General features: G+C 41.0%; 1 protein-coding gene across 1 annotated transcript; it reads right to left on the bottom strand.

Annotated features, from left to right (window-relative positions):
- Positions 1-9,091: 9,091 nt before the first annotated feature.
- Positions 9,092-16,150, bottom strand: LOC308095311 (CD209 antigen-like protein A). The gene is made up of 8 exons (XM_080442311.1): positions 16,087-16,150; positions 15,794-15,956; positions 14,712-14,879; positions 10,897-11,001; positions 10,392-10,493; positions 9,999-10,141; positions 9,774-9,877; positions 9,092-9,669 (listed from the first exon to the last, which is right to left on the bottom strand). The coding sequence occupies exons 2-8, from the start codon at positions 15,954-15,956 to the stop codon at positions 9,546-9,548; spliced, it is 909 nt and encodes a 302-aa protein (XP_080298437.1). The 5' UTR covers positions 16,087-16,150; the 3' UTR covers positions 9,092-9,545.
- Positions 16,151-22,500: the final 6,350 nt, after the last annotated feature.

Below are 22,500 nucleotides of genomic sequence, written 5' to 3'. Positions count from 1 at the left end.
GCAAGCATTCTTTTTTATCATCAGTAGGCCCTATTAACTTACAGTTAAAGGCTATAAGAACATTGTTATTAATATAATACATATATGATGCTATTTCAAGTCCCACCCTTCTATTAATGTACCTTTAAAAATCAAACATTACACAAATGTAAAAATATCAACACAAATTGTAAATGCAGGCTACACAATTGTGCACCTATTTTCTTTCTGTGAAGATGAAGATCTGCATACAAGTGCACAATCTTTTTAACTACGTTGGGTGCGTGGTTAAAACAAAATGTAAAAGCAATGTGCAGTCCACACACACTGGAATGTGAAGTATTTGTCCATAGGTCTGTTAATGAATAGACTGGAATAATTATTGTCTAGTAAAGTTTCTAAGTCTAATAACAGCATTGCTTCCATGTGGATCTCAGATGTCATGTTGATTATGTCATATTGACATTGTGATGTCATATTTACTTCCAAATATAGTTATTTGTCTTGAAAAGTATAAAAGTAAAGTTTAAAAAAGTAAAGTATAAAACAAATGCAACAAGACATTAGGCACTGACTGGGTCAGTGACTTGTAAAATCAGTTTGGTCTCTCCAAGCTCATTACCAAGCTCAGGTAATCAAGGGGGGTTCAATGCTGAACTGTGCTAGCTTCTCACTTCCAAATTCAACATAAACTGTGTCCTTAAAGCTGCACTATGTAACTTTCCTCTTCTACCCCAGATTTGAACCCAGTTTCCTGTACAAGTGCTGACATTTTGACCTGACATTTTGAAACATTTTGGCCTGCTTGCTCAGGGGATAAATTGAATCTTGACCATCAGGTCAAAATTGGTGTCAGATCCTGTGTCTAGGTGAGACATGACCTCTGACACGATCTAAATGTCTCAATAGAAGAGCAGGGACACTAAATACAACCACCCCAATTGAATAAATTACATAATCTACCATACAGATTGGACAACATTACATTTTATTCATTAAAAAAAAGTTACATAGTGCCGCTTTAAAGCAAAATAGCAGAATAACCACCCTTGCCCCAATAGTTAGTTGGTGGTTTGTATAATTTTTTTTTTTTTTTTTACGTTTTTTCACTAGGCGAAGAAACACACCTTTATGGAAAGTTTAAAGTTTTATTGAATGAATAAAATGTAATGGAGGGAGGGGAAGAGGGTTCCGGGGAGGGTCGCCGACCCTGGAGTCTTTGGGGAGGAGGTCGTTAGCGTAGTCAGCACAGTACACGTGGACGGCCGATGGCGTAGTCAGCACGGCACTCATGGACCGATACCCCCCAGCAGGAACCTGAGAAGTGGGAGAGAGAGAAGGAGGGAGAGAGACGGGGAGGGACATAGAAGGAGAAAAGGGGAGTGGTGGAAAGCACAACCTGTGGAGGTGAAAAGGGGTGGTGGAGGGATGCTGAAAACGTTATGAGCTTGAGTACGGATGTACGAAAGCGAATAAGGTGGGTAGTTCTGACAAGGTATAAATAGCGCCAGGTAGATTGGTGAGAGGGCGGAGTAAGTTGTGTTTCGCCGCCTCCTGAACATCTGTTATTCCAACGCCATTTAAGTATTTTTTTTGTTAAAAGGTTAAAGCACTATATATTCTGACAATAATCATGAGAGAGTACTCACTCATCAGCTTAAATTGTATAGTGTTCCAGTTTTGTCTGCTCATTTGTCTGCTCACCACTTCCAATTTGTGTGACTTCTCTCTCCTGATTGGATAAAATTGGTATCCCAAACAAAAAATAAACTGTTTAATAAAGAGCTAGAGAAAGGGGCCTTTCTGTGTGGAGTTTGCATGTTCTCCGCGTGTCCCCTTGGGTAGTTAATACCTCCTTCAATGCATGAGAGCCAACTAACCTTCTTATCACCTGACAGGGGGGAGTTTCCCTGGTTGGACGTAGCGTGTGGAAGGAACACGTTATTCCAACCAGTTCCCTTCCCCTCCATCAGGCGCCCCGGCTGACCAGGGGGAGGCAGTATAGTGACCAGGTTTACTATATGTTTTTGTGAGGGTATTAACTACCCTAGGAGACACGGGGAGAACATGCAAACTCCACACAGAGTAGGCCCTTTCGCCAACCCCACCTAGGGTATGGGCGCTGATGACGCGGAGGAGAAGACACGCCCTTAGCGCCCACAGCGTCCCCGGCGGGAATCGAACCCAGGACCTTCTAGCTGTGAGGCGACAGCCGCTAAGTTTGCATTTTCAATTGATTGCTAATATAGAGTTTCATTTCTTGGCCATTTTGCATGACCCTCTACCATTACGCCAAGTGACTTCACAGTTAGGCCAGCAAAAAATGGCCCCCTAATAATGTTACACACATTTATATTCCTTCAATAATGTTTGTATACATCACTCACTTTCTGTCTGTTTCTCAAGCTGGTTGTTTTTGACACAAACGTTAAACGCAGTTGTTGCTATTGTTCATAATGTTTATGATGAGGTCAAGCATCTCAATATAATTTTTTGTGCATCCATAAGTTGTTAACACCACTTTCTTTCTTCATCGCACATTGCAGTCACGTCAAGGTTTTGGTTAATGCTGTGGTGACCTTTGGAGTTGCTACAACTAGAAAACAACAAAATCCCTGAATGAGTGATGTGGTAGTTTTGTGACATGGAATACTCACAGTGCACAGCCAGACCTATGATCACACCCAGCAGCATAAGACATATCATCCCCACACACACAGCAACAACTATGAGAGTCCTTCTCACTGTTTTAGAGTGCTGTCCTGAAACACAAAGTACCGCTAAGTGTGCAGTAACTGAGAGAGACAAAATAAGACTAACTAGCTAAACTGGAGTTGGACACGCTTCCAAGGCACTTGATATACTGTACACTGATATACACTTGATAGGCTATAGACGAATCCACAGACACGCTGCCTGTAGGCCGCGACACTGCAGCAATGGCCGCCTACAGGCAGCTACAGGCAGCGCGTCTGTGGATTCGTCTATACACATACTCTTTTCCTATAGGAAAGACAATGGGCTCGATTCACTAAGCTGGTTGTACATAACGTGTAAATAAAGTGACTAAAGGAGGGTGCATTTCTCTAAGCAAAAACCGATGTGCAATTCACAAAGGGGTGTGTTAATCCCTTATATGTGCGGATCACAGTTGTTCCTCATTTTTGCCTGAATGTCAGAGGCACGTTCATGTGAGAGATCATTTGCATTGCTCCACGCCCCATTTAAGACAATAAACGACAACCGGAAACAGACGAAAAACGGCGCAACTCTCCAAAAGGGGCAGATCTACAAGCTTATAATGCAGCGCGACGCACCGCATGACAACTTGTAGATCAGCGCCAGCGAGTCCCTCACACGATTAGACCTTAATAATGTAAATAGCCAACTCTTATGTCACGTGTTAGAAGTTTACAAGGTTTAATCCCACAACTAAATAATAGGCTAATAAAACAACAAGGAAAGGATATTATTTAAGCCTTTTCTACTGAACATTGCTCACCTTTACCGAGGTAAAAAGATGATGCTAGAATCCAGCAAGGCATATTGGCACGCTGTTATCGAATTGAATAGATTATGGACCAGAGCTTTATTGATTACTGAGAGGAAATTCGGAAAGGGGAATGGATCTATTCTGGACACAGCTTTCATCCACTGTTTCCTCATCAGATGGTAAGACTTATAAGGCTATTGTGTGTGGCGATCATGTGATCAATATATACAGTACAGTATTGTAAATTAATACTGCGGACAGACGTGCCTCCATGCAGCAACATTAAGTCTAATTTCATCATTACGTGAAACTTTGGCTGAGTCGGCCGACACTGGCAAACACACTGAGGGACCTAATAATTCAGCTCTTTCTTTTTTTAATATAAATATATGTTGACAAATGTTGGGCACATACTGTACATATTTTATTTGAGGTCGTAATTAAATTTGCATGTAGAATAAAGCATTCTAAAGACATACGCAAGCTTTGGTCCCATGTAAGTCAGCCTTGGAGTAGGCTGCCCCAAACGCTCCTGATTTCGTGTATAGAGGGGCGGGTGTATAGAGCCGGCGAGAGATTGCGCCTGATCCCATTGGTTCACCGATCTGTCCGTCAACCACCGCCCCGTTAACACAACATTACGAGTGACGCCCACTGCACTCTGGTTGGTTGGGAAATGAAACACTTCCTCATACCGAGTACACCGACGCGCTGGGCCAGGCTTTTATTTTTTAGCAAAACTAAACAATAAAAGCCTGGAGATCGAGGCTAGCCTCGGAGCAGACTTGAGAAAGAACGGACCTCCCGCTAAATTAACAGACAGGAAGAGATTAATGAATCAGACTTGTAACGTGGGAAGTTGTGTAAATTCCTTTACGTTCAAAATATTTGGGCGTAAATAGCTTTCGAATCGAGCCCATTGCCTTGTTTTTTAACAAGAAACTATTTTCCACTTTGAGACAAAGAAATGACCGTGACAAAAATGCACAACTTTGTCAAACTCACCCTGAGTGTATCTTCCTGCTGTGTTCTCCCTCATGTCCTCCTGTGGTCCTGAGACATCACAGCTTCTGACATCGTCCAGGCTCTCGTAGATGTGTTCCACTGTCTCCTCCTCCTCTCCCCTCTGTTCTAACTGTCCAATGTCCTCAGTGTCACCTCTCTGTCCACTTTCTCCATCCTTCTGTCTCACCCTATTTTGCAAGTCTGACATGGTATTAATATAGTATGTAGGCCTAAGGCAAGGTATGTATTATTGGGCATGGTTTATTTGTACACATTTTAACAACAAGGCAATTCAAAGTGCTTTACACAAAACATTAAGACAATGCAAAACAAACACATAAAACATTTGAATACAATAAAAATGTGTTATTGAAAGGTACGGTAAAGAGAATATAAAACAAGAATAAAACCTTTCAGTGGCAAACAGAAATGTTTCAGCTTGTAAATTTGAAAGAGAGAGAAACCTGTAGTTTTATGGGAATTTGTTCCAGATATGTGGCTCAGATACAATTAATGTTGCTTCTAAACCTTTAGTTCTGATTCTGCGTTTCAGAACGCATATCTGTCCCAGACAACCTGAGAGGTCTGCATGGTTCAGGTTGTAGCACAAGATCTGTACTTTATTTTTGCCCTAAACCATTAAATGGTTTATACACTAACATTAGTATTTTGAAATCAATTTTACATAGAGGGAGACAGTGGAAAGATCTTAGAACTGGACTGATATAATCCACTTTCTAGTTATTAGTAAGGACTCAAGCAGCAGCGTTCTGATGCAAATGCAGCTGTCTGATATATAAACTCCTCAAAAAAAGGTTTGGAAACGTTGGCTGATTATTTCTCCCCTTCAGTTATCGTTATTGTTATAGTTATATTGTTATTATCGTTGATTAAGTCACCTTTACAACGAGGTATAACTTGTAAGGATGGTGCAATTGTGGAATGAGCAACACAACTCGTAGCTTGTAGTAGATGTCCACCACTCTCTCCTCAAACTGTCCACTGTCCTCAGTGTCACCTCTCTGTCCTGTTTCTCCGTTTCTCTGTCTCACCTTTTTTGACAGGTCTGACATGGCTGTAATATCTGTAAAACAAGACACGGTATAAGTCTATGTGTATAGCACATTTCAACATGGCAATTCAAGGATTTAAAAATTAAACTATGCATACCGAGCGCATAATCCAAAGGTCTGCATATCATTTGGCTGCATGCACACATTGCCGGGTATGGACTAGGCTATATACTCTACTGTATACACACACACACGCACACACGCACACACGCACGCACACGCACACACACACACACACACACACACACACACACACACACACACACACAGACACACACACACACACACACACACACACACACACACACACACACACACACACACACACACACACGGTTTCCTGTGTCGAAAAAACAAGTAAACGGCTATAGACCACAACCTGATGTTCAGAGTCCTTAATTGGGACATCAAAAAACGTCATACTTTAGCCTACTAATTAACATCATTATCAACAGTACCATCATTACTATCATCAATGCAACACAATTTATTAATTATTAATTAAAGTTATTTCTCTGTTGTAACACTGTTTATTGGCAATACCTTTTATACCTTTTGAAAGCCTGTTTATTACACTTTTAAATGGTGGCCTATTAAGGAACATGCATGTGTGTGTGTGTGTGTGTGTGTGTGAGTGTGAGTGTGAGTGTGAGTGTGAGTGTGTGTGTGTGTGTGTGTGTGTGTGTGTGTGTGTGTGTGTGTGTGTGTGTGTGCGTGCGTGCGTGCGTGCGTGCGTGCGTGCGTGCGTGCGTGCGTGCGTGCGTGCGTGAGTGAGTGTGTGTGTGTGTGTGTGTGTGTGTGTGTGTGTGTGTGTGTGTGTGTGTGTAAAGTGTCTTGAGACAAGTACATAATGATTCAGCACTATAATAACATTGAATTGAACTGAAATGAAGTGGATTACCTAGATCTGGTGTAGCCTCATGTGAGCTGGACCTTTGGTCTCTGAGACGGTCTGCTCTTTCATTGATGGACTTTAACACTGTCGCACCCCAAAGTGCGAAGTGGTTGTGAACCCACAGGCAGGCATGTATGTGCATGTACCCACCCAAGACTCTTTACGTCAGAATGTGTGCGGTTAACCAGGTTATCCTGGTCATCTGTGAGAATTTTCATATTAACTAGAAGATGTGTTGATGATAACAGGTCCCTGGCCAGTGCCAGTAAGTGTATACGTCACAGAGAAACCACATCCTGATGAAAAGATGTAGAGGAGGGTACACACCAGTGGTGTAAAGTAACTAAGTACATTTGCTAAAGTACTGTACTTAAGTACACTTTTGAGGATTTTTTACTTTACTGGACTATTTCCCATTTCCAATACTTTTACTTCACATCACTTCATCTCAGAGGCAAATATTATACTTTTACTCCGCTAGAATTATTTGAAAACTTTAGTTACTAGTTACTTTGCAGATATAAATTATTATATTATAAAACACACATTAACCACTTTAGCCCTATTTTATATGTAGGCTATTTGAAAATAGCAGATCTACAAGCTCACAACGTGTCGCATCGCAACGTGTTGTGAGCTTGTAGATCTGCTATTTTCAAACTTTTTAGTACTTTTACTTTTGGTATGCTTTAAGCACATTTTGATGCCAATACTTTTGTACTTTTACTCAAGTAACATTTTGAACACAGGCCTTTTACTTGTAAGAGTACTTCTACATTGTGGTATTGATACTTTCAGTACTTTTTCCACCACTGGGACAGACTAAAGTGTGACTGAATCCTCTAGAGACAAAATTGAATCAAATAGTTGTGTTGTTGTTGTTGTTGTTTGTTGTTGATGATGATGATGATGATGACGAGGAGGAGGAGGAGGAGGAGGAGGAGGAGGAGGAGGAGGAGGAGGAGGAGGAGGAGGATGAAGGTTATGATGATCATGATGATCATGATGTAGATGAATGAGTACACTGAAAAGCATAATGTTGCCCTCCACAGGCAAGGGTTTGCTGTACATCATATATTTTGTAATCTTCCTAGAGCTACCCCCCCACCCCCCCTCCCTTAACGTTCCACACAAAGTGGAGTTAAAATGGCAACCAATGGCAACATATAAGAATGAATGGTTAAACAATGGTTTATAATATTATGTAAAATGATGTTCTGCACCTATGATCAGAGGTGGGTGATACAGGCTAAGAACCAATCAGCAAGCTGCACATGAATTAATCACCATTATTGAAGGCCCAAGACATCTCAGGTACTGTAGCATCCTCCCACACTCATTCAGTAGGATTGGCAGAACCTATAACCCCAAACCATGGCCCTAACCCTAACATTAACCATTGAGAACCTAAACAGAACCATGGCCCTATCCCAGGGCATACCGGGCAGTGGTGTAAAGTAACTAAGTACATTTACTCAAGTACTGTACTTAAGTACAATTTTGAGGATTTTTTACTTTACTCAAGTATTTCCCATTTTCAGTACTTTTACTACATCTCAAATATTGTACTTTTACTCCACTACAATTATTTGAAAACTTGAGTTACTTTTCAGATAGAAATTATTATATTATAAAACATACATTAATCACTTTAGCCCTATTTTATACATAGGCTATTTGAAAATAGCAGATCTACAAGCTCACAACACGTCGCATCGCGACGCGTTGTGAGCTTGTAGATCTGCTATTTTCAAACATTTTAGTACTTTTACTTTTGGTACTTTAAGTACATTTTGATGCCAATACTTTAGTACTTTTACGCAAGTAAATTTTATTTTTTTTACTTGTAACAGAGTATTTTTATACTGCAGTATTGGTTCCTTATTTTTCAACCTTCTGTCATGTGTTAAAGTTTCACTGTACAAATTTTGATTCTGATGAAGAAGAGTGTCACATTACTTTTATCGACTTAGTGTACATTGTAAATGTTGGCTACACAAAACACTGAATCTTTTCTGAAAATACAGTAGGCTAAGCTCTGCATACAGCGCACAGCTCAGCAGTCATAAAGCTATGCTATGTCGGGTTCCTACCAACTCCCCCCCTCCCCCAAACTGTTTACTGTACATAGTTTTATTTTTGTTACTTTTATGTTTTGATGAATTGAGTACAAAGGACCCCAATGGAAACAAGCCACAGTGCTTTCTTGGGTTTAAAATCCTCTTACCTTGTATTGAACTGTACTTCCTCGTGCTTGCCTTTGCAAACTGTTAATAAAGTATTCAATCAATCAATCATCTAACCTAAACAGAACCGTGGCCCAAACATGATATATAGAACCTACTGTAACCCCAAACAACCATTGCTTGTTGGGGACAGAACATAGCATGGGAGTAAGTGCAAAACCAAATTCAGGGCAAGAAAATCACTAGACCAAGAACGTCTGGTAGTACTACAGGATTGTGGCAATTGACAAGAAAAGTCCTTTGAGAGTACTGTACATGTTTTATTCTGAACCCAAGCCCATAAGAATACATCCAACATCCTTTGAATATTTATACAGTTTATTATCCGGTACTTAAGATTTTCCATCGGTCTGTTAACTTTGACCATGGCGTCACTGTGTTGGGCATGTTATAGGCGAACATTAAAGAAAATACAAATATATAATTTTTTATTACATTTTCAGAAATACCGAAAATAGCAGATCTACAAGTTGTACGTGTCACAATGTGATGCTTTTTATCCTACGCCTAAGTTGATTATGTACTGTATACTCCTGTAGGGCTCAAGTGGACTGGAATAATGCTATTGTCAAGTAAAGTTTTATTAAATGCGTCCAGTTTTACAAGTTCATAAAAATGCTGCATCTCAAGGGGGGCTATCCCTTCAATAAAATGTGTGAAATCTGGGTATGTGTTCTTCACTTCTAAATTGATGGTGGAAACATTAACTGTGAAGTTAAAAGCAAATTAAATAACCATGCTAAGCCACAAAGAGGTGCAAAATAAAATGTTTTAGTCAGTTGCAAATTACTACTGTTTAGATTCACAAAGCAGAACGCTAAGCTGCAGTTTCATCAAAGAAGTTAAGAGAAACATCACTTCTCACATATCCAGGTGTTGTTCTTTTCACATGACACATTTTTCCATTCTCCATCGTTGTGCCTGTATTCTGCACAGTTGTTGGCTCCATGTTTATTAGGCCATCCCTTGGCCCAGTTCCTGCAGAGTAAACAACATAATGTATTTTCAACTACATCCCCACAGTGATTCACATACAGTGACTTTGATAGAATTACAATAGAAAAACTTCTAAAATGTCTCACTGTGTTGTCAGTGCTGTTTCATCCACCAACGCCCATTGTCCATTAGTCCTTTTCAGACCAATCCATGATGATGCAAGCCCACAGGTCAATCCTCTGATGAATGCCTGATCATTTGTCAACGATTGAACCATAATTAATTATCTAAGGCAATCCATTCAGGTTTTCACTATTATCACAGAATTACATCACATAGATAAGTACATGCACACAAGCCCGCACACTAACCTCTTCTTCTTTACTGTTAATGATCAACAGATCTCCTCCTGTCTTCTGACATGCTTCTCTACTTTTATCCCAAGTTTTCTTTTCAGTAGATCTGTAGTAAGATCTATTTCCAAATATCTTCCATTTGCTGGGACACGGCTTGTCTAAAAATCAAACAGGCGTTTCATGAATGGATTTTCAAAGCACTGATAATCAATTCTAACATGTAGTTATAATAATAGTAATAGTTGTCAAATACAAAACCTGAGTAAGAATATGTATTAAGGTTCTATTACAGTAGTGATAAAACAGAAATGAGGGTTTATTCAGGATTTTACCACTACATCCCTTACAATAATAAAATACAAATTATAATACACTAATTCCTTCAAAAAGTTCTATAACCACTGTCACCTGCTACATCTTTCTTAAGCTGGTTTACTTCACTTTGTAACTGATTTCTCTCCTCAATTAAGTTGTTGTAGTTGTTCTGGAATTGGTTATTGGCTGAATTATCTGCAAAAGAACAAAATGATGAACCGTTGAAACAATACAAATTAGATGAACAAAAGCAGTCACATTTTACACATTTGTACTCTGTACATATAGTGTTTTTATATTGTGATGATATTGAATGTTTTGGTGCTATTTTATATGTTGATGAATTGAGTACCATAGGACTCCAATGGAAACAAGGCCGCAAGGACTTTTTTGGTGTCATCCTTTTAGACAAAGTGTTTGACTGTACTCTGCTGTTTTTACATTTCTGTCTAATAAAATATTCAATCAATCAATCAAACATCAAGGTTTGGGTTAATGTTGTGGTGGTTGACCTTTGTAGTTGCTACAGCTAGAAAATGTCAGGCAACAATATTCTTGAAAATGATTGAGGTGGTAGTTTAGTGACATGTATACTCACTGTGCACGGCTTGGCCTATGATCACAGCCAGCAGCATAAGACACAGCATCCCCAGACACACAGCAACAACTTTGAAAGTCCTTATCACTGTCTCAGAGCGCGGTCCTGAAACACAAAATACAGCTACTACAGCACGTGTGCAGGTAACTAAGAGAGACGTACAGTAAGTTGTCATTTTCGTGCCCAGGACCTGTGTATTGAAAGGGTAAGTAATATTTTTGTATTAACAAAAGAAAAGAAAAAAAGGGTTAAAGCTCTAGTCTATATTCTGATAGTAATCATTGCTACAGAGTGTTTCTTCAGTAAAAGGGGTCTCCCTATCTCTTTTTAATAAAGAGAGAATACATTTAAGGTGGGATGTCAATTTCAGGTCAATCAAGAGAGAGTACCCATTGTGACCGCCCCCTGGGCCTTTGCTATAGGAGTATGTGTGGGTGTGTGTCAGTACATTTCCATTGCAGTGCTGACTTGGAGGGTGGAGTTGGAGATGATTGGAAGGGGAGACACCTGGCCATTGTCTCCTCAGACACTATAAAATACCTGCTCTAATGATATTCTTTCTCTTCAGTCCTCCTGAGGCCGCTGGAGCGGTCACACCGAAGAGCACTGTCTGCTTATGTTGCTTTGATTATGCTCAGTTGAAATAAGTTAATTATGTTCAGTTGAATCCAGTTGCTTTATCTTTTGATAATTTAAAATCATTTATTAATAAAAAGCACTTATTTTTGGCATACCTCCGTGTCGTTTCCCCTTTTTTGTTGTGGCCTTGGAGCCAGGCCATAACACCATTTATCAGCTTCACTTTGATAGTGTTCCAGTTCCAATTTGATGTGCTTCTTTGTGTCATTACATTCTTCTGTTCCACTTTTATCCTGTATCTGTCACAGTCTCTGTCAGAGCCGTTTCACACTCAGGTCCCGGGTGCGCACTCCAGACCGCTTGGCTAGTGTGAATGTAGCGAATCGACCCGCGAAACGGGTAACCGTTCCGTTCCCGAAACCACCTCCGGAGGCAGTTTCGGATCCGGATCGTGCGTTTTCGGGTACGGTACGCTGCAATGTGAAAGCAAGCGTACCATTAGACGGAAGTGGCCCGCTATTTGGAATAGGTGACGGTATATAAACTCGACAAAAACAGCCAACAAAAACACTGCTCTTCTAGCCGGTGCTACTGAATGAATGAAAACGCCCCAGAATGCATTGCGCACTTAACGTGGGCTGGTGCATATTACTCTTAAGGTGGAACATAACAATTGAAATAATAATCAACTTATATTATGGGAGCCTTTCTAACAATTTTACTCATTCAATTCTGAACCGATTCTTAAAATTTAAAATTCTCTATTAGCTGTGAAGGGCCTTCTTTCATGTCTATCAGTCATGAAACATTGGCGGGTCTCCATCGCGCATTTCAGGTGCGCGAGCAGCGCATATAGTATATCTTGTGGGTATCTTGTGGAGTTTCAGCTACTATGCATCCCAGAAATATATAGCTTATAAGGCTTTGTAATTTGAAATTTGTAAGTAAATATGGTAACTCATTTAGATGTAGGCCTACGTAGGTTTATAGTTTCCCAAGGACTATAGCCGTTTCACTCATGATGCAATTTCTCTTTCATAACAGATACATACATGTGCCAGATAATCCCCACACCAAGAGAGTCAAAAAAGAAAAGACGTTGGATTGATGTACTTTATTTAGACATGAGACATGAGAAACAGTACATGGAAGTACAATTCACAATACAAGGTTTCAGTCATTCAGTCGGACTTCACTGTATAGGCTACTATAGTTGCCTTTTCATAAATGATATATTTTTGTACTTAAGCTGTCGTGAAAGTTTATAATATTTAGAGAAATTTAAAGTTTCAAATACAAAAGTATTAGTAGTTGTGAAGGTTAGCAAATTGGACATTTAGACTGAATGTTTCCTGTATCCTCATCTTGCGCTAATGCACACAAGTGTTTCACCAGGTTTTATTTGTGTTGTTTCTCATAAGCGTACATCTGTTGTCCGTCAACAACACAGAAGTCTGTGGCTTGACTTCTGTGCGCTCACTGTGTTGAGCGCTCAGTGCGTTCTCCCCGCTTCGGGGCGAGGCTCCCCAAAGACCGTGCACTTACATAGATCGCCTCCCCTCCCCAGCATAGCTCTCCAGCCGCAACCCTATATTTCTGCGTGACGACCACAAACATTGTCGCATAGTTGATGACGTCTGTGTCCACAGAAGAAACACTATGTGCATGCCGCCACCTATAGGATCGGGGGTATACATGCAAGTGTTCTTTGGTGCGATTGGATCTTGGGCAGTGTGAATGCTGGCCAGCCAAGCGTACTCGGGAACGCTTCGATTCAAACGGATCCAGTGAGAAACCGCCCTCAGTGTCCTTGTGTTTGTCTGTCTTTGTGTCTGTGTCTTTGTGAGTGGGCGTGTGTGTGTGTGTGTGTGTGTGTGTGTGTGTGTGTGTGTGTGTGGGTGTAAGCATGACTCCAGCTTCCAGCTTGGCACACTTGTTTCCAGTCCCCTCATCTCCCTCACCTGCCTGCCATCAGCTCATCAACCTCCACAGTATTTAAACCCTGGTCTTCACTCCACTTAACGTCAGGTCGTTTCATAGCCCCTTTCGGGACCCTTTTTTGTATTTGGGAAGGCGGTATACCAGGGTCCCTTGTTGGTTAGAACACGCTCTCTCGTACCGGCGGCTACCACTGTCTGGTCTCGGGCGTACAGCTCGTCGCTTAGAAGTTGCAGAGATTTCTCAAAGGTACCAACAAGAGCAATACTAACACGCGAGAAAGCGGCATCAAAAAGCGGGGATCGGCGATGCCGTTTAACATTTTTAATAATTTAGTAAACCTTAAGCTCCTTTCTCACACTCTGTTCTAACCAACAAGGGACCCTGGTATACCGCCTTCCCAAATACAAAAAAGGTAAACAGGGTCCCGAAAGGGGCTAGTCGTTTCACAACCTCCTGTGTGTGGTAAAGCTTTGTGACTACTAGTGAATATACTCTTAGTATACACTACAGTTAGTGTTTTTGAAACCTATGTTTTTTGCTCCTCTGGATTTTGACTCATTCTGTTCTCCTGTGCCTCAGTGATTATATACTCACTCACATACCCCATTGCCTGCCTGCCACCAGCCTCGGCCTGCTCACCGCGTCCACTCCCAACCGACACCACCTACAGTACCTCCCCTGTTCCTCCTTTGTTTAAATCAACACCATTAGACACCCTTTGAATTTGTTAGTGTTCTGCTGGGGTCCGACAGTTTTGCAAATTGTGACAGTATCTTGCATGGGTTTTCTCTCCTGATCGGGTGAATTTCTGTTTACTAAAGAGCTGGAGAGATGGGGAGATCCCTGTTACTGAATGAACACTCTATAGCAATGAATACTATCAGAATAAAGAGCTATTGAACACTTATTTGAACAAAAAATAAGTAAAACACCTCATGTTCAACATTGTGGATGTTGATGTGGATGAGAGACTTCAATTGACATTCATGTCATAGTTATGTCATACGACAGTGTAATGCGAAAATAGCCGATACCTCAAGTTTGCGACACATAGCGATTCATTGTTCACGTTGTGAATCATTGGTCTGAAGTGCTTTTCTCATTCTGTCTAACAGGAATGATACTAAAGCTTGTTATAGACTTGTTGAGTTCTGTCTGTGCAGCAAGAAAATCTGAATTAATTCATATTTCCCTGCTGCAGAAAAGACAAAGCCTCGTTTTTGTTCAATAAACTTCTTTTCCACTTTGAAACAGAATCACCTTGACAACGATTCACAACTCACCCTCAAACTCACCCTGAGTGTGTGTTCCTGCTGTGTTCTCCCTCATGTCCTCCTGTGGTCCAGTGACGTCACTGCTTCTGACGTCATCCAGGCTCTCATAGATGTTGTCTGCATCACCGCTCTGTCCTCTTTCTCCATCTCTCTGTCTTATCACTGTCACTGTCTGTGTTGGGTCTACCACTGCATAAATGGTTGAAATCATGCTCCATAGTAACTATGTTGCCATGATGAATAGCATGATTACTAGACACAAATACACTGGTTAAGCTAAATGTCACCATGTCTGTCTGTGGTTGGCAAAATAGTCACATTAAGGAAGTATACAAGCGTGCACGTGTGCATGCATGTGTGTGTGTGTGTGTGTGTGTGTGTGTGTGTGTGTGTGTGTGTGTGTGTGTGTGTGTGTGTGTGTGTGTGTGTGTGTGTGTGTGTGTGTGTGTGTGTGTGTGTGTGTGTGTGTGTGTGCGTGCGTGCGTGCGTGCGTGCGTGCGTGCGTGCGTGCGTGCGTGCGTGCGTGCGTGCGTGCGTGCGTGCGTGCGTGCGTGCGTGCGTGCGTGCGTGCGTGCGTGCGTGCGTGCGTGTGCGTGGGTGTCTTGCCAAAAACAAAAAGTCCCTTAAAGCCACATACACTTCTTCCTGTAACAGCATTAACAAACCAATCAGGAAAGGCCATCTACTTGTCATATGGTTCATGTCTTATACTGTAGGCCTACCGTAAGACCTATGACAGGGATCTAATGATCATGATGATATGCTAACAGGTTCAACTCTTAAAATGCAGGAGCCATGCAAATACAGATTCAATGAAAAGCTCTGAAAATAGCTCTAAAATATTATACTGCACACGCATGAAATGATCTCATATTTTGACACTATACCTGCTTTTTTCACTCCATGAGAGGAAACTGATAAAAATGAGAGAAGTATGACTAAGTTAAGAATTGTATCATTGCATCATCAACTTCTTGTCGAAATATGTTCTCTATCATATCACATGATGAACTAGAAATGTCGCATTGTGGTTGTATGCCTGAATTGAATTGAATTGAAGTGAAGTGAAGTGAAGTGAAGTGAAGTGAAGTGAAGTGAAGTACTTAGAACTGGTGTAGTCTCCTGTGAGCCGGAGCCTTGGTCTCCGAGACTGTCTGCTCTTTCATTGGCGGACACCACCTCCTCTCCTTTCTCCTCCTGCCTCTCCTCCACGACTCCTCCATCGTACCTCACACTCTTTGGCTCATCATAAACATATGTAGCCATCTTAAAGAATACAAAAGCAACTCAAGTTTAGTATGTTAATAATGTACATATATAATATGCATTAAGTAACATTCAATCTAATATACAGTGTACTATATTCATAAATGTGTTTAAATGTTATATTACTCACTTCATCCAATAGCTGTGTTGTACATTGGTCTTCACTGCTGCAGATTAGACATCTTGTCTGTTCAAGTCTGACTTCAACACTGTCACATTCAAGGAAGTATGCATGTGCATATAAGGCACAGAATAGCCAATAGCCTCTTACCACATCATGTATGTGTGAGCTGCTGAAATGACAAACTGACTTCTGGGAGTCAGCTGACCTACAGTACACCAACACAACGAGTTGCAACTTGCAAACGATTGCAAGAAAATGCAGCGTTCTGAATTGACCGGTTGCAGGTCGTTGCAATTTTGGGATATTGATAAGCAAGTACTTGCAAGTGCTTGCAGTTGCACCAAGTTAGGTTGCAAATCAATGGTGTGGACTGGGAAGACAGGGGAGCTAAAACAGTAACCAATGGCATCATACATTTAACCATTGACGTCGGAATATCTAAGAGGAGAAAGTGAATTAAAAGTCAAATTGAGGTTAATTGTGTTCTGCATCTATGATCAGAGGTGGGTGATGCATGCTAGCAAGCAATCAGCAAAGCCAACAAGCTGCACTTGTATTAATTCAAATTAGCATTATTTGTATACTTTTGTATTTTATTTATCCTGCTCTATCTGACCCTATAACCCTAACTAAACACGTTTATGTCTGTCACCATGTAATTAATAATATACTGCAAGCTTTGATATGTCCCAAGACACAGTAATGCCCAGATAATGGAACTGACAAATAAGGGGATTCAGATTTTGAACCAGATTATCAAGAGTAAAGTACATGTTGTTGCATTCATGATAGTAATGATGGTATTGTTGATAATCATAACTAGTAAAGTATGATGTTTTTTGATGTCACAATTAAGGACTCTGAACATCAGGTTGTGGTCTATAGCCGTTTACTTGTTTTCTCGACACAGGAAACGGTGTGTGTGTGTGTGTGTGTGTGTGTGTGTGTGTGTGTGTGTGTGTGTGTGTGTGTGTGTGTGTGTGTGTGTGTGTGTGTGTGTGTGTGTGTGTGTGTGTGTGTGTGTGTGTGTGTGTGTGTGTGTGTTTGTGTGTGTTAAAACACACCCAGCGCACCACATCCTCTATCTATCCTGTCATGTTTGCTGCAGTAAAAGTAGCAGTGCTGTTTGTATCGTTCCATATAATGATGATTAGCATTTTTACGGTCACTGTAGTGTATGTGACTTCAGTTATTTTTGTTAAAACTCCTTACAGTGAATGTTATTGCATACCCATTGATCTGCACAGGGAGTGGGTGCAGCTTTAATTGCACCTCATGTCCGATAAAGCGCCTCTTTGAAAATAACAAAAAACGATGGAGTTTGCACAAAAAACAAAAATGCACCCACTTCTTTACACCTGTATACCTGTGATATGACAATAAAGTTGATTCTGAAAAAGGAAAACATCTTTAAACATCCAACCAGTTATTGTGGATTCTTGCTAAATTGTGTGAACCCAGGGTTTTGTAGCCTACAGATTGACATGCAGTGAAGCCTCGCAGCATACCAGAGTTTCTCACTCACACACAGAGGACCATTGTCAGTGTGGAGGTGGATGGCTTTAGCCACGCATTGAGCTCTAAATCTCCACGTTTCAGTGTTAAGGGCTAGGCTCTAATCACACAGCGTAAAACTGACAATCCCCCTGGATTTAACCTGCTGCAACTCAACACCGCCCATGTTAAGACCTGCTGCTGCCACGGAGGGAGGAGGTGGGAGGTGGAGAGACTAGAGGAGAGGTTAGGAGAGATAATAGACGGAGAGAAGGAGAGAGCCTTACAGGTCTAATTTTACAATTTGTAGAGTTAAATTAACACTCGATCAAAGAGCTGGAATCCTGGCTTTAAGTCCCAGCTCCAGCCTTCAAACAAACAAGTAGGATAGTAGTAGGAATAGGATGGATGGAGGCATTCTCCCGGTGGGGGCTCCTCACTGGCAGGTGGAAACGTTTGATTGATTGATTGAATACTTTATTAGCAGTTTGCAAAAAAAAGCACAGCAAAGTGCAGTTCAATACGAGGTCTGCTAAGAGGATTTTAAACCCAAGAAAGCCTATGGCTTGTTTCCATTGGGGTCCTTTGTACTCAATTCATCGAAACATTTAATGGCAGACAAATATACAATAAAACATCATATAAACAGTTAGAAGGAGAGTAGGGATTTACACGTCTTTAAGACTGTTGGTAGGGTGTTCCACATTTTTGTGGCATAGCAGGAGAACGAATTTAGCCCCTTGTTTGAGCCAAATCTGGGTTGAACGTGATTAGTGGAGCTCCTTCTGGTGTTGTGATTGTGGACGTCATTGGCGTTTGTGAAGTATTTTGACAGGTACATGGGTGTCTTTGTGGCGTAGCGAATCTTGCCACCTAGTGGCGTCAACCTTAGTGGACCTTCTATTTATGCATGCTGTGTTTATTATGACCCAAGACAAAAAAAAAGAAAGACTGGCGAACTGGCGTTTACACCCCATTCCTGTGTGACGTAGGTGGGCCGCCTCTTTGGGAGACCGGAAGCAGGTTGGAGTCTATTCATTCCAATGGGAGAGTGAATGAGCGGTGTTCATTGAACTAAATATTGGACTCAATCATCACACGCTACACAATCTTCCCAACATTCTGATACTAGATTGACTTTTTTCAGAGAGACAAATCAGGAGAAAATCAACTTTGTTATAGACCTTTCTCTGTCCCAGAAACACACTCCTGCGATATCGCACCAGTAAACATAGGACGTCCGCGAGATCTGCCGTCAGACGGCGCCCACAATAGGAGACCATATTTGTATACACCATTTCGCCTCTATTTGCAAAGCGACAGTTGGGATATATCATTTTATATTCCTAAATTAAGCATAGTTATGACTCACACTCTACAGCAGGGATATGTTGGGATGTTTACAGTAGTTCCCTTCAGGAAGAGAACATTTCAGGCCATATGCCTATATTGTGCTTGAGTATTTCAATTTATACCTCTACTGCACTACAATGGTACGTTTTACTCCACTACAATTATTTGACAGAATTACTTTGGAGATCTAGATTGTTAACACAACCCATACACATTAAGTGATAAATGAAGAAGTATTTATTATTGGTTAATCTACCCAACAGCACATAAAGTAATGAACACATTAATGCATTACTAATTGCAATCCAATAATATGATTGTTAAATGGACCATTCTGCATTATGTGTGGTTTTACATTTGGTAGGCTACTGTAAGTAGGCTATGTTTGATATCCAAACCTTTGTACTTTTATTTTTGAATACATTTTGAATTCAGGATGTACATTGTGGCATTTCTACTTTCACTTAAACAAAAAAGTATTTTGTTGTTGTTTTTGCAGACAACAACATTTTTAACATTTAAAACACATAAATGAATGCCCTACTACACACAAATCAAAAGTAGCAGATCTACAAGGTCGAAACGCAGCGCAAAGCAACACGTTTTGAGCTTGTAGATCTGCTACTTTAGCAAATTTTGAATTTTTATCCTGAAAAGTAACAGTTTTGGACATGAGGTTTCCACCCGTCAGAGACGATAATATAGTCAGACTCGTTGTTTTGTCTGTTACGGCCCTGCGTCAGATCGCAGTAAACCACGGTCTTGGCCTGTGTAAATATTTCTAAATTCAGACGACAATGTTGTTGAGATGAAGCCAAGAGCTGAGAGAGCTACACCACCTGATTCCTACAGAAATCTGTCTGGGAGAGACAGAAAAAATGAACAGAATCTCCATTAATCCTGTGTTGTGACAGTGGAGACCAATACATCACTAATGACTCGCCAAGCTTGCCGCTAAAACAAACAAACACAAGAGAAAAACTATCCATGTTCCCTATGTTTTTTTGTTTGCTTGTTTGTTTGTTTTCATCGATAGACAAAATCATCAGACGACATATCTGGCAACGTAAATCCCCAAGGGTTGCTTTAGATACACTTATTGTCTCCGCCAGGCCGAAAGGCATGGCGAGAGAGTATGTTTTGCCCCCTGTCCGTCCGTCCGTCCGTGTGTGTGTGTGTGTGTGTGTGTGTGTCCGTCCGTGTGTCCGTGTGTCCGTCATTCTGTCATTTTGTGTACAGCTAATCTCCGGCACCGTTGGCTTGATCGCAACGAAACTGTGCACACACACTCCCTGGATGACAGAGCAGAACCTCTGCCCCAAATTTTTCAAATTAGCCTTTTATAGCGCCACCAGGAGGCCGCTTTTTGCAAAACACACTTCTTGACAGTACTCCTACAGATTTTATCCAAACATCACGCAAATCAGTACACAGTATCTCTATAGTCATGTGATCAACACGGATCTGTCCAATTTTCCATATTTCATCCTGATTGGCTAAGGTTGGCTTCCAAAGTTTGCAGGATTGCTCCGTTTTCAACAAAATGCCTCAAATCATGAACGCAGCTTGCGATTTCCGTGAGATTTCACACGCACATTCCCACTTGGCCGAGGAAGAAATGCCACTTGAAAATGTTCAAATCAGCCTCATGGTGGCGCTATAAATGGACGTTTTATGTTTTTACCTATAACTGCACCGATCTGCATGAAACTTTGCACGCACACTCCCTAGAGGCCAAGGAAAAACAACTGACCTGCATTTTTCACATTTGCCTTTCATAGCGCCACCAGGAGGCCGACTTATGTAAAACACATTCTTTGATATTAAGCCTTCAGAATTTATCCAAATTTCACGCACATCGGTACACTTGATCTCTATAGTCATGTGATCACGATGATGTGATCACGATGGATCTTTTAAAATGTTCATATTCCATCCTGATTGGCTAACATTGACATCTAAAGTTTGCAGGAGTGGCCCGTTTTGAACAAAATGCCACAAATCATGAATGCAGCGTCCGATTGCGACACTTTGCACGCACATTCGCACTACATTGAAGAACAAATGCCACCCTTTTAACATTGCCCTATTATAGCGCCACCATGAGGCCAATTTTGCAACACTTTTCTTTTTTATATTACTCCTACAAATTCAAACATCATGCAAATCGGTACACATATAGTCAAGTGATCAAGATGGTTCCATCCAATTTTTCATATTCCATCCTGATTGGCTAATTCCGAACATTGCTGCCCCACAATAACCTACCTGACCTGGCGGAGACCTGTGCTCCGAGGAGCACTTTTTCTAGTTTTATAAGTGTATCTATTCTCAATTGGTGTGTCAAAGCACATGGTGTGACGTAAAACAAAATCAAGGTGTGCCTTGGGATTTTTGCAAAAATCTATATATGATTGAGCCCCATTGACTTCCATTCTAAAATGCAAGTTAAATATTTCAAAACGTATGAAACATATGTGAAAATTGGAGGTACTAAGCCTACTAGCATTTTCTTTTCATCTTCTGATCTCTCCCCCCTTGTCCTTATCAGCCCCTCACATCCAGTTCACCAGAGACACACAGAAAAACACTTTCAGAATTATTGTAGCCTTTTTTTTTTCTTCCCTAAGTTGTGAAGCTCTCAGACATCCAGGAATAGCTCCAGTAACTCCAACACAGCCGTCCAGCCGTCCTGCTGTGTTCGCCTCGCTCACACGCCTATTTAAGAGCGGGACTTTCCAGGATTTGGGTTTTCACAGTGGACACACACACACACACACACACACACACACACACACACACACACACACACACACACACACACACACACACACACACACACACACACACACACACACACACACACACAACGCGCACACGTGACCCACACTGCATTGTGGGGTCAGGCTTGTAAAACACACAGCTCCCTGTAGAGAGAGTCAGGGCTGCTGTTCACAGGCTGTCAACCAACAGCGCTATGTCAGCCTTCACTTTAGAGAGGGGGAGAGAGAGGGAGAGAGAGAGAGAGATTAAGATCTGAGGCCGATTCCAGTGGTGGAAAAAGTACTCAAATGTTTTACTTAAGTAAAAGTATCGATACTGCAATGTCTGCTGTAAAAGTCCGGAATTAAAAATGTACTTAAGTAAAGTTTACTTAAGTAAAAGTACAGAAGTATTGGTATCAAAATGTACTTAAAGTACCAAAAGTAGAAAGTGCTCATTAAGCAGAATGCCCCATTTCACAAGTTTTCAAACTTTTTCTTGCCAAGGACCCCCCGAAATTATATGTATTTGGCCGCGGAACCCCATCTGAAAATGTGTTGTGCCAAGGACCCCCAGAATATTTGTGTTACAAAAAGTTTGAAAAATGATTCAAACTTTTGTATATCTGTTGTAAATTTGTTGCCATTTGTCCCAGTGGCTTATACCAAGGGAGTGCAAATGCTGCCATTTGTTTCAAAGGTGTATTCAAAGCTAACCATTGTTTTCGTTGCAATGTAACACAGGCCTATTTATACACCTTCCTTTATTGCCTTTTATTTGTGTATATAATGCAGGCTACATGCTTTGTTC

The sequence above is a fragment of the Gymnoscopelus braueri genome (genome assembly GCF_963280865.1).
Source record: "Gymnoscopelus braueri genome assembly, chromosome: 11".
In the NCBI taxonomy this organism is placed as follows: Eukaryota; Metazoa; Chordata; class Actinopteri; order Myctophiformes; family Myctophidae; genus Gymnoscopelus; species Gymnoscopelus braueri.
This window is presented reverse-complemented; position numbering and strand designations above follow the sequence as displayed.

Bases quoted from the DNA above. Each gene is read 5' to 3' on its own strand.
- LOC308095311 (XM_080442311.1), bottom strand. From the start codon at position 15,956: ATGGCTACATATGTTTATGATGAGCCAAAGAGTGTGAGGTACGATGGA. The intron at 14,880-15,793 runs GTACTTCACTTC...CCATTTATGCAG, and splicing joins GGAGACTACACCAGTTCTAA to TGGTAGACCCAACACAGACA. The intron at 10,142-10,391 runs GTGACAGTGGTT...TTTGATTTTTAG, and splicing joins GCTTAAGAAAGATGTAGCAG to ACAAGCCGTGTCCCAGCAAA.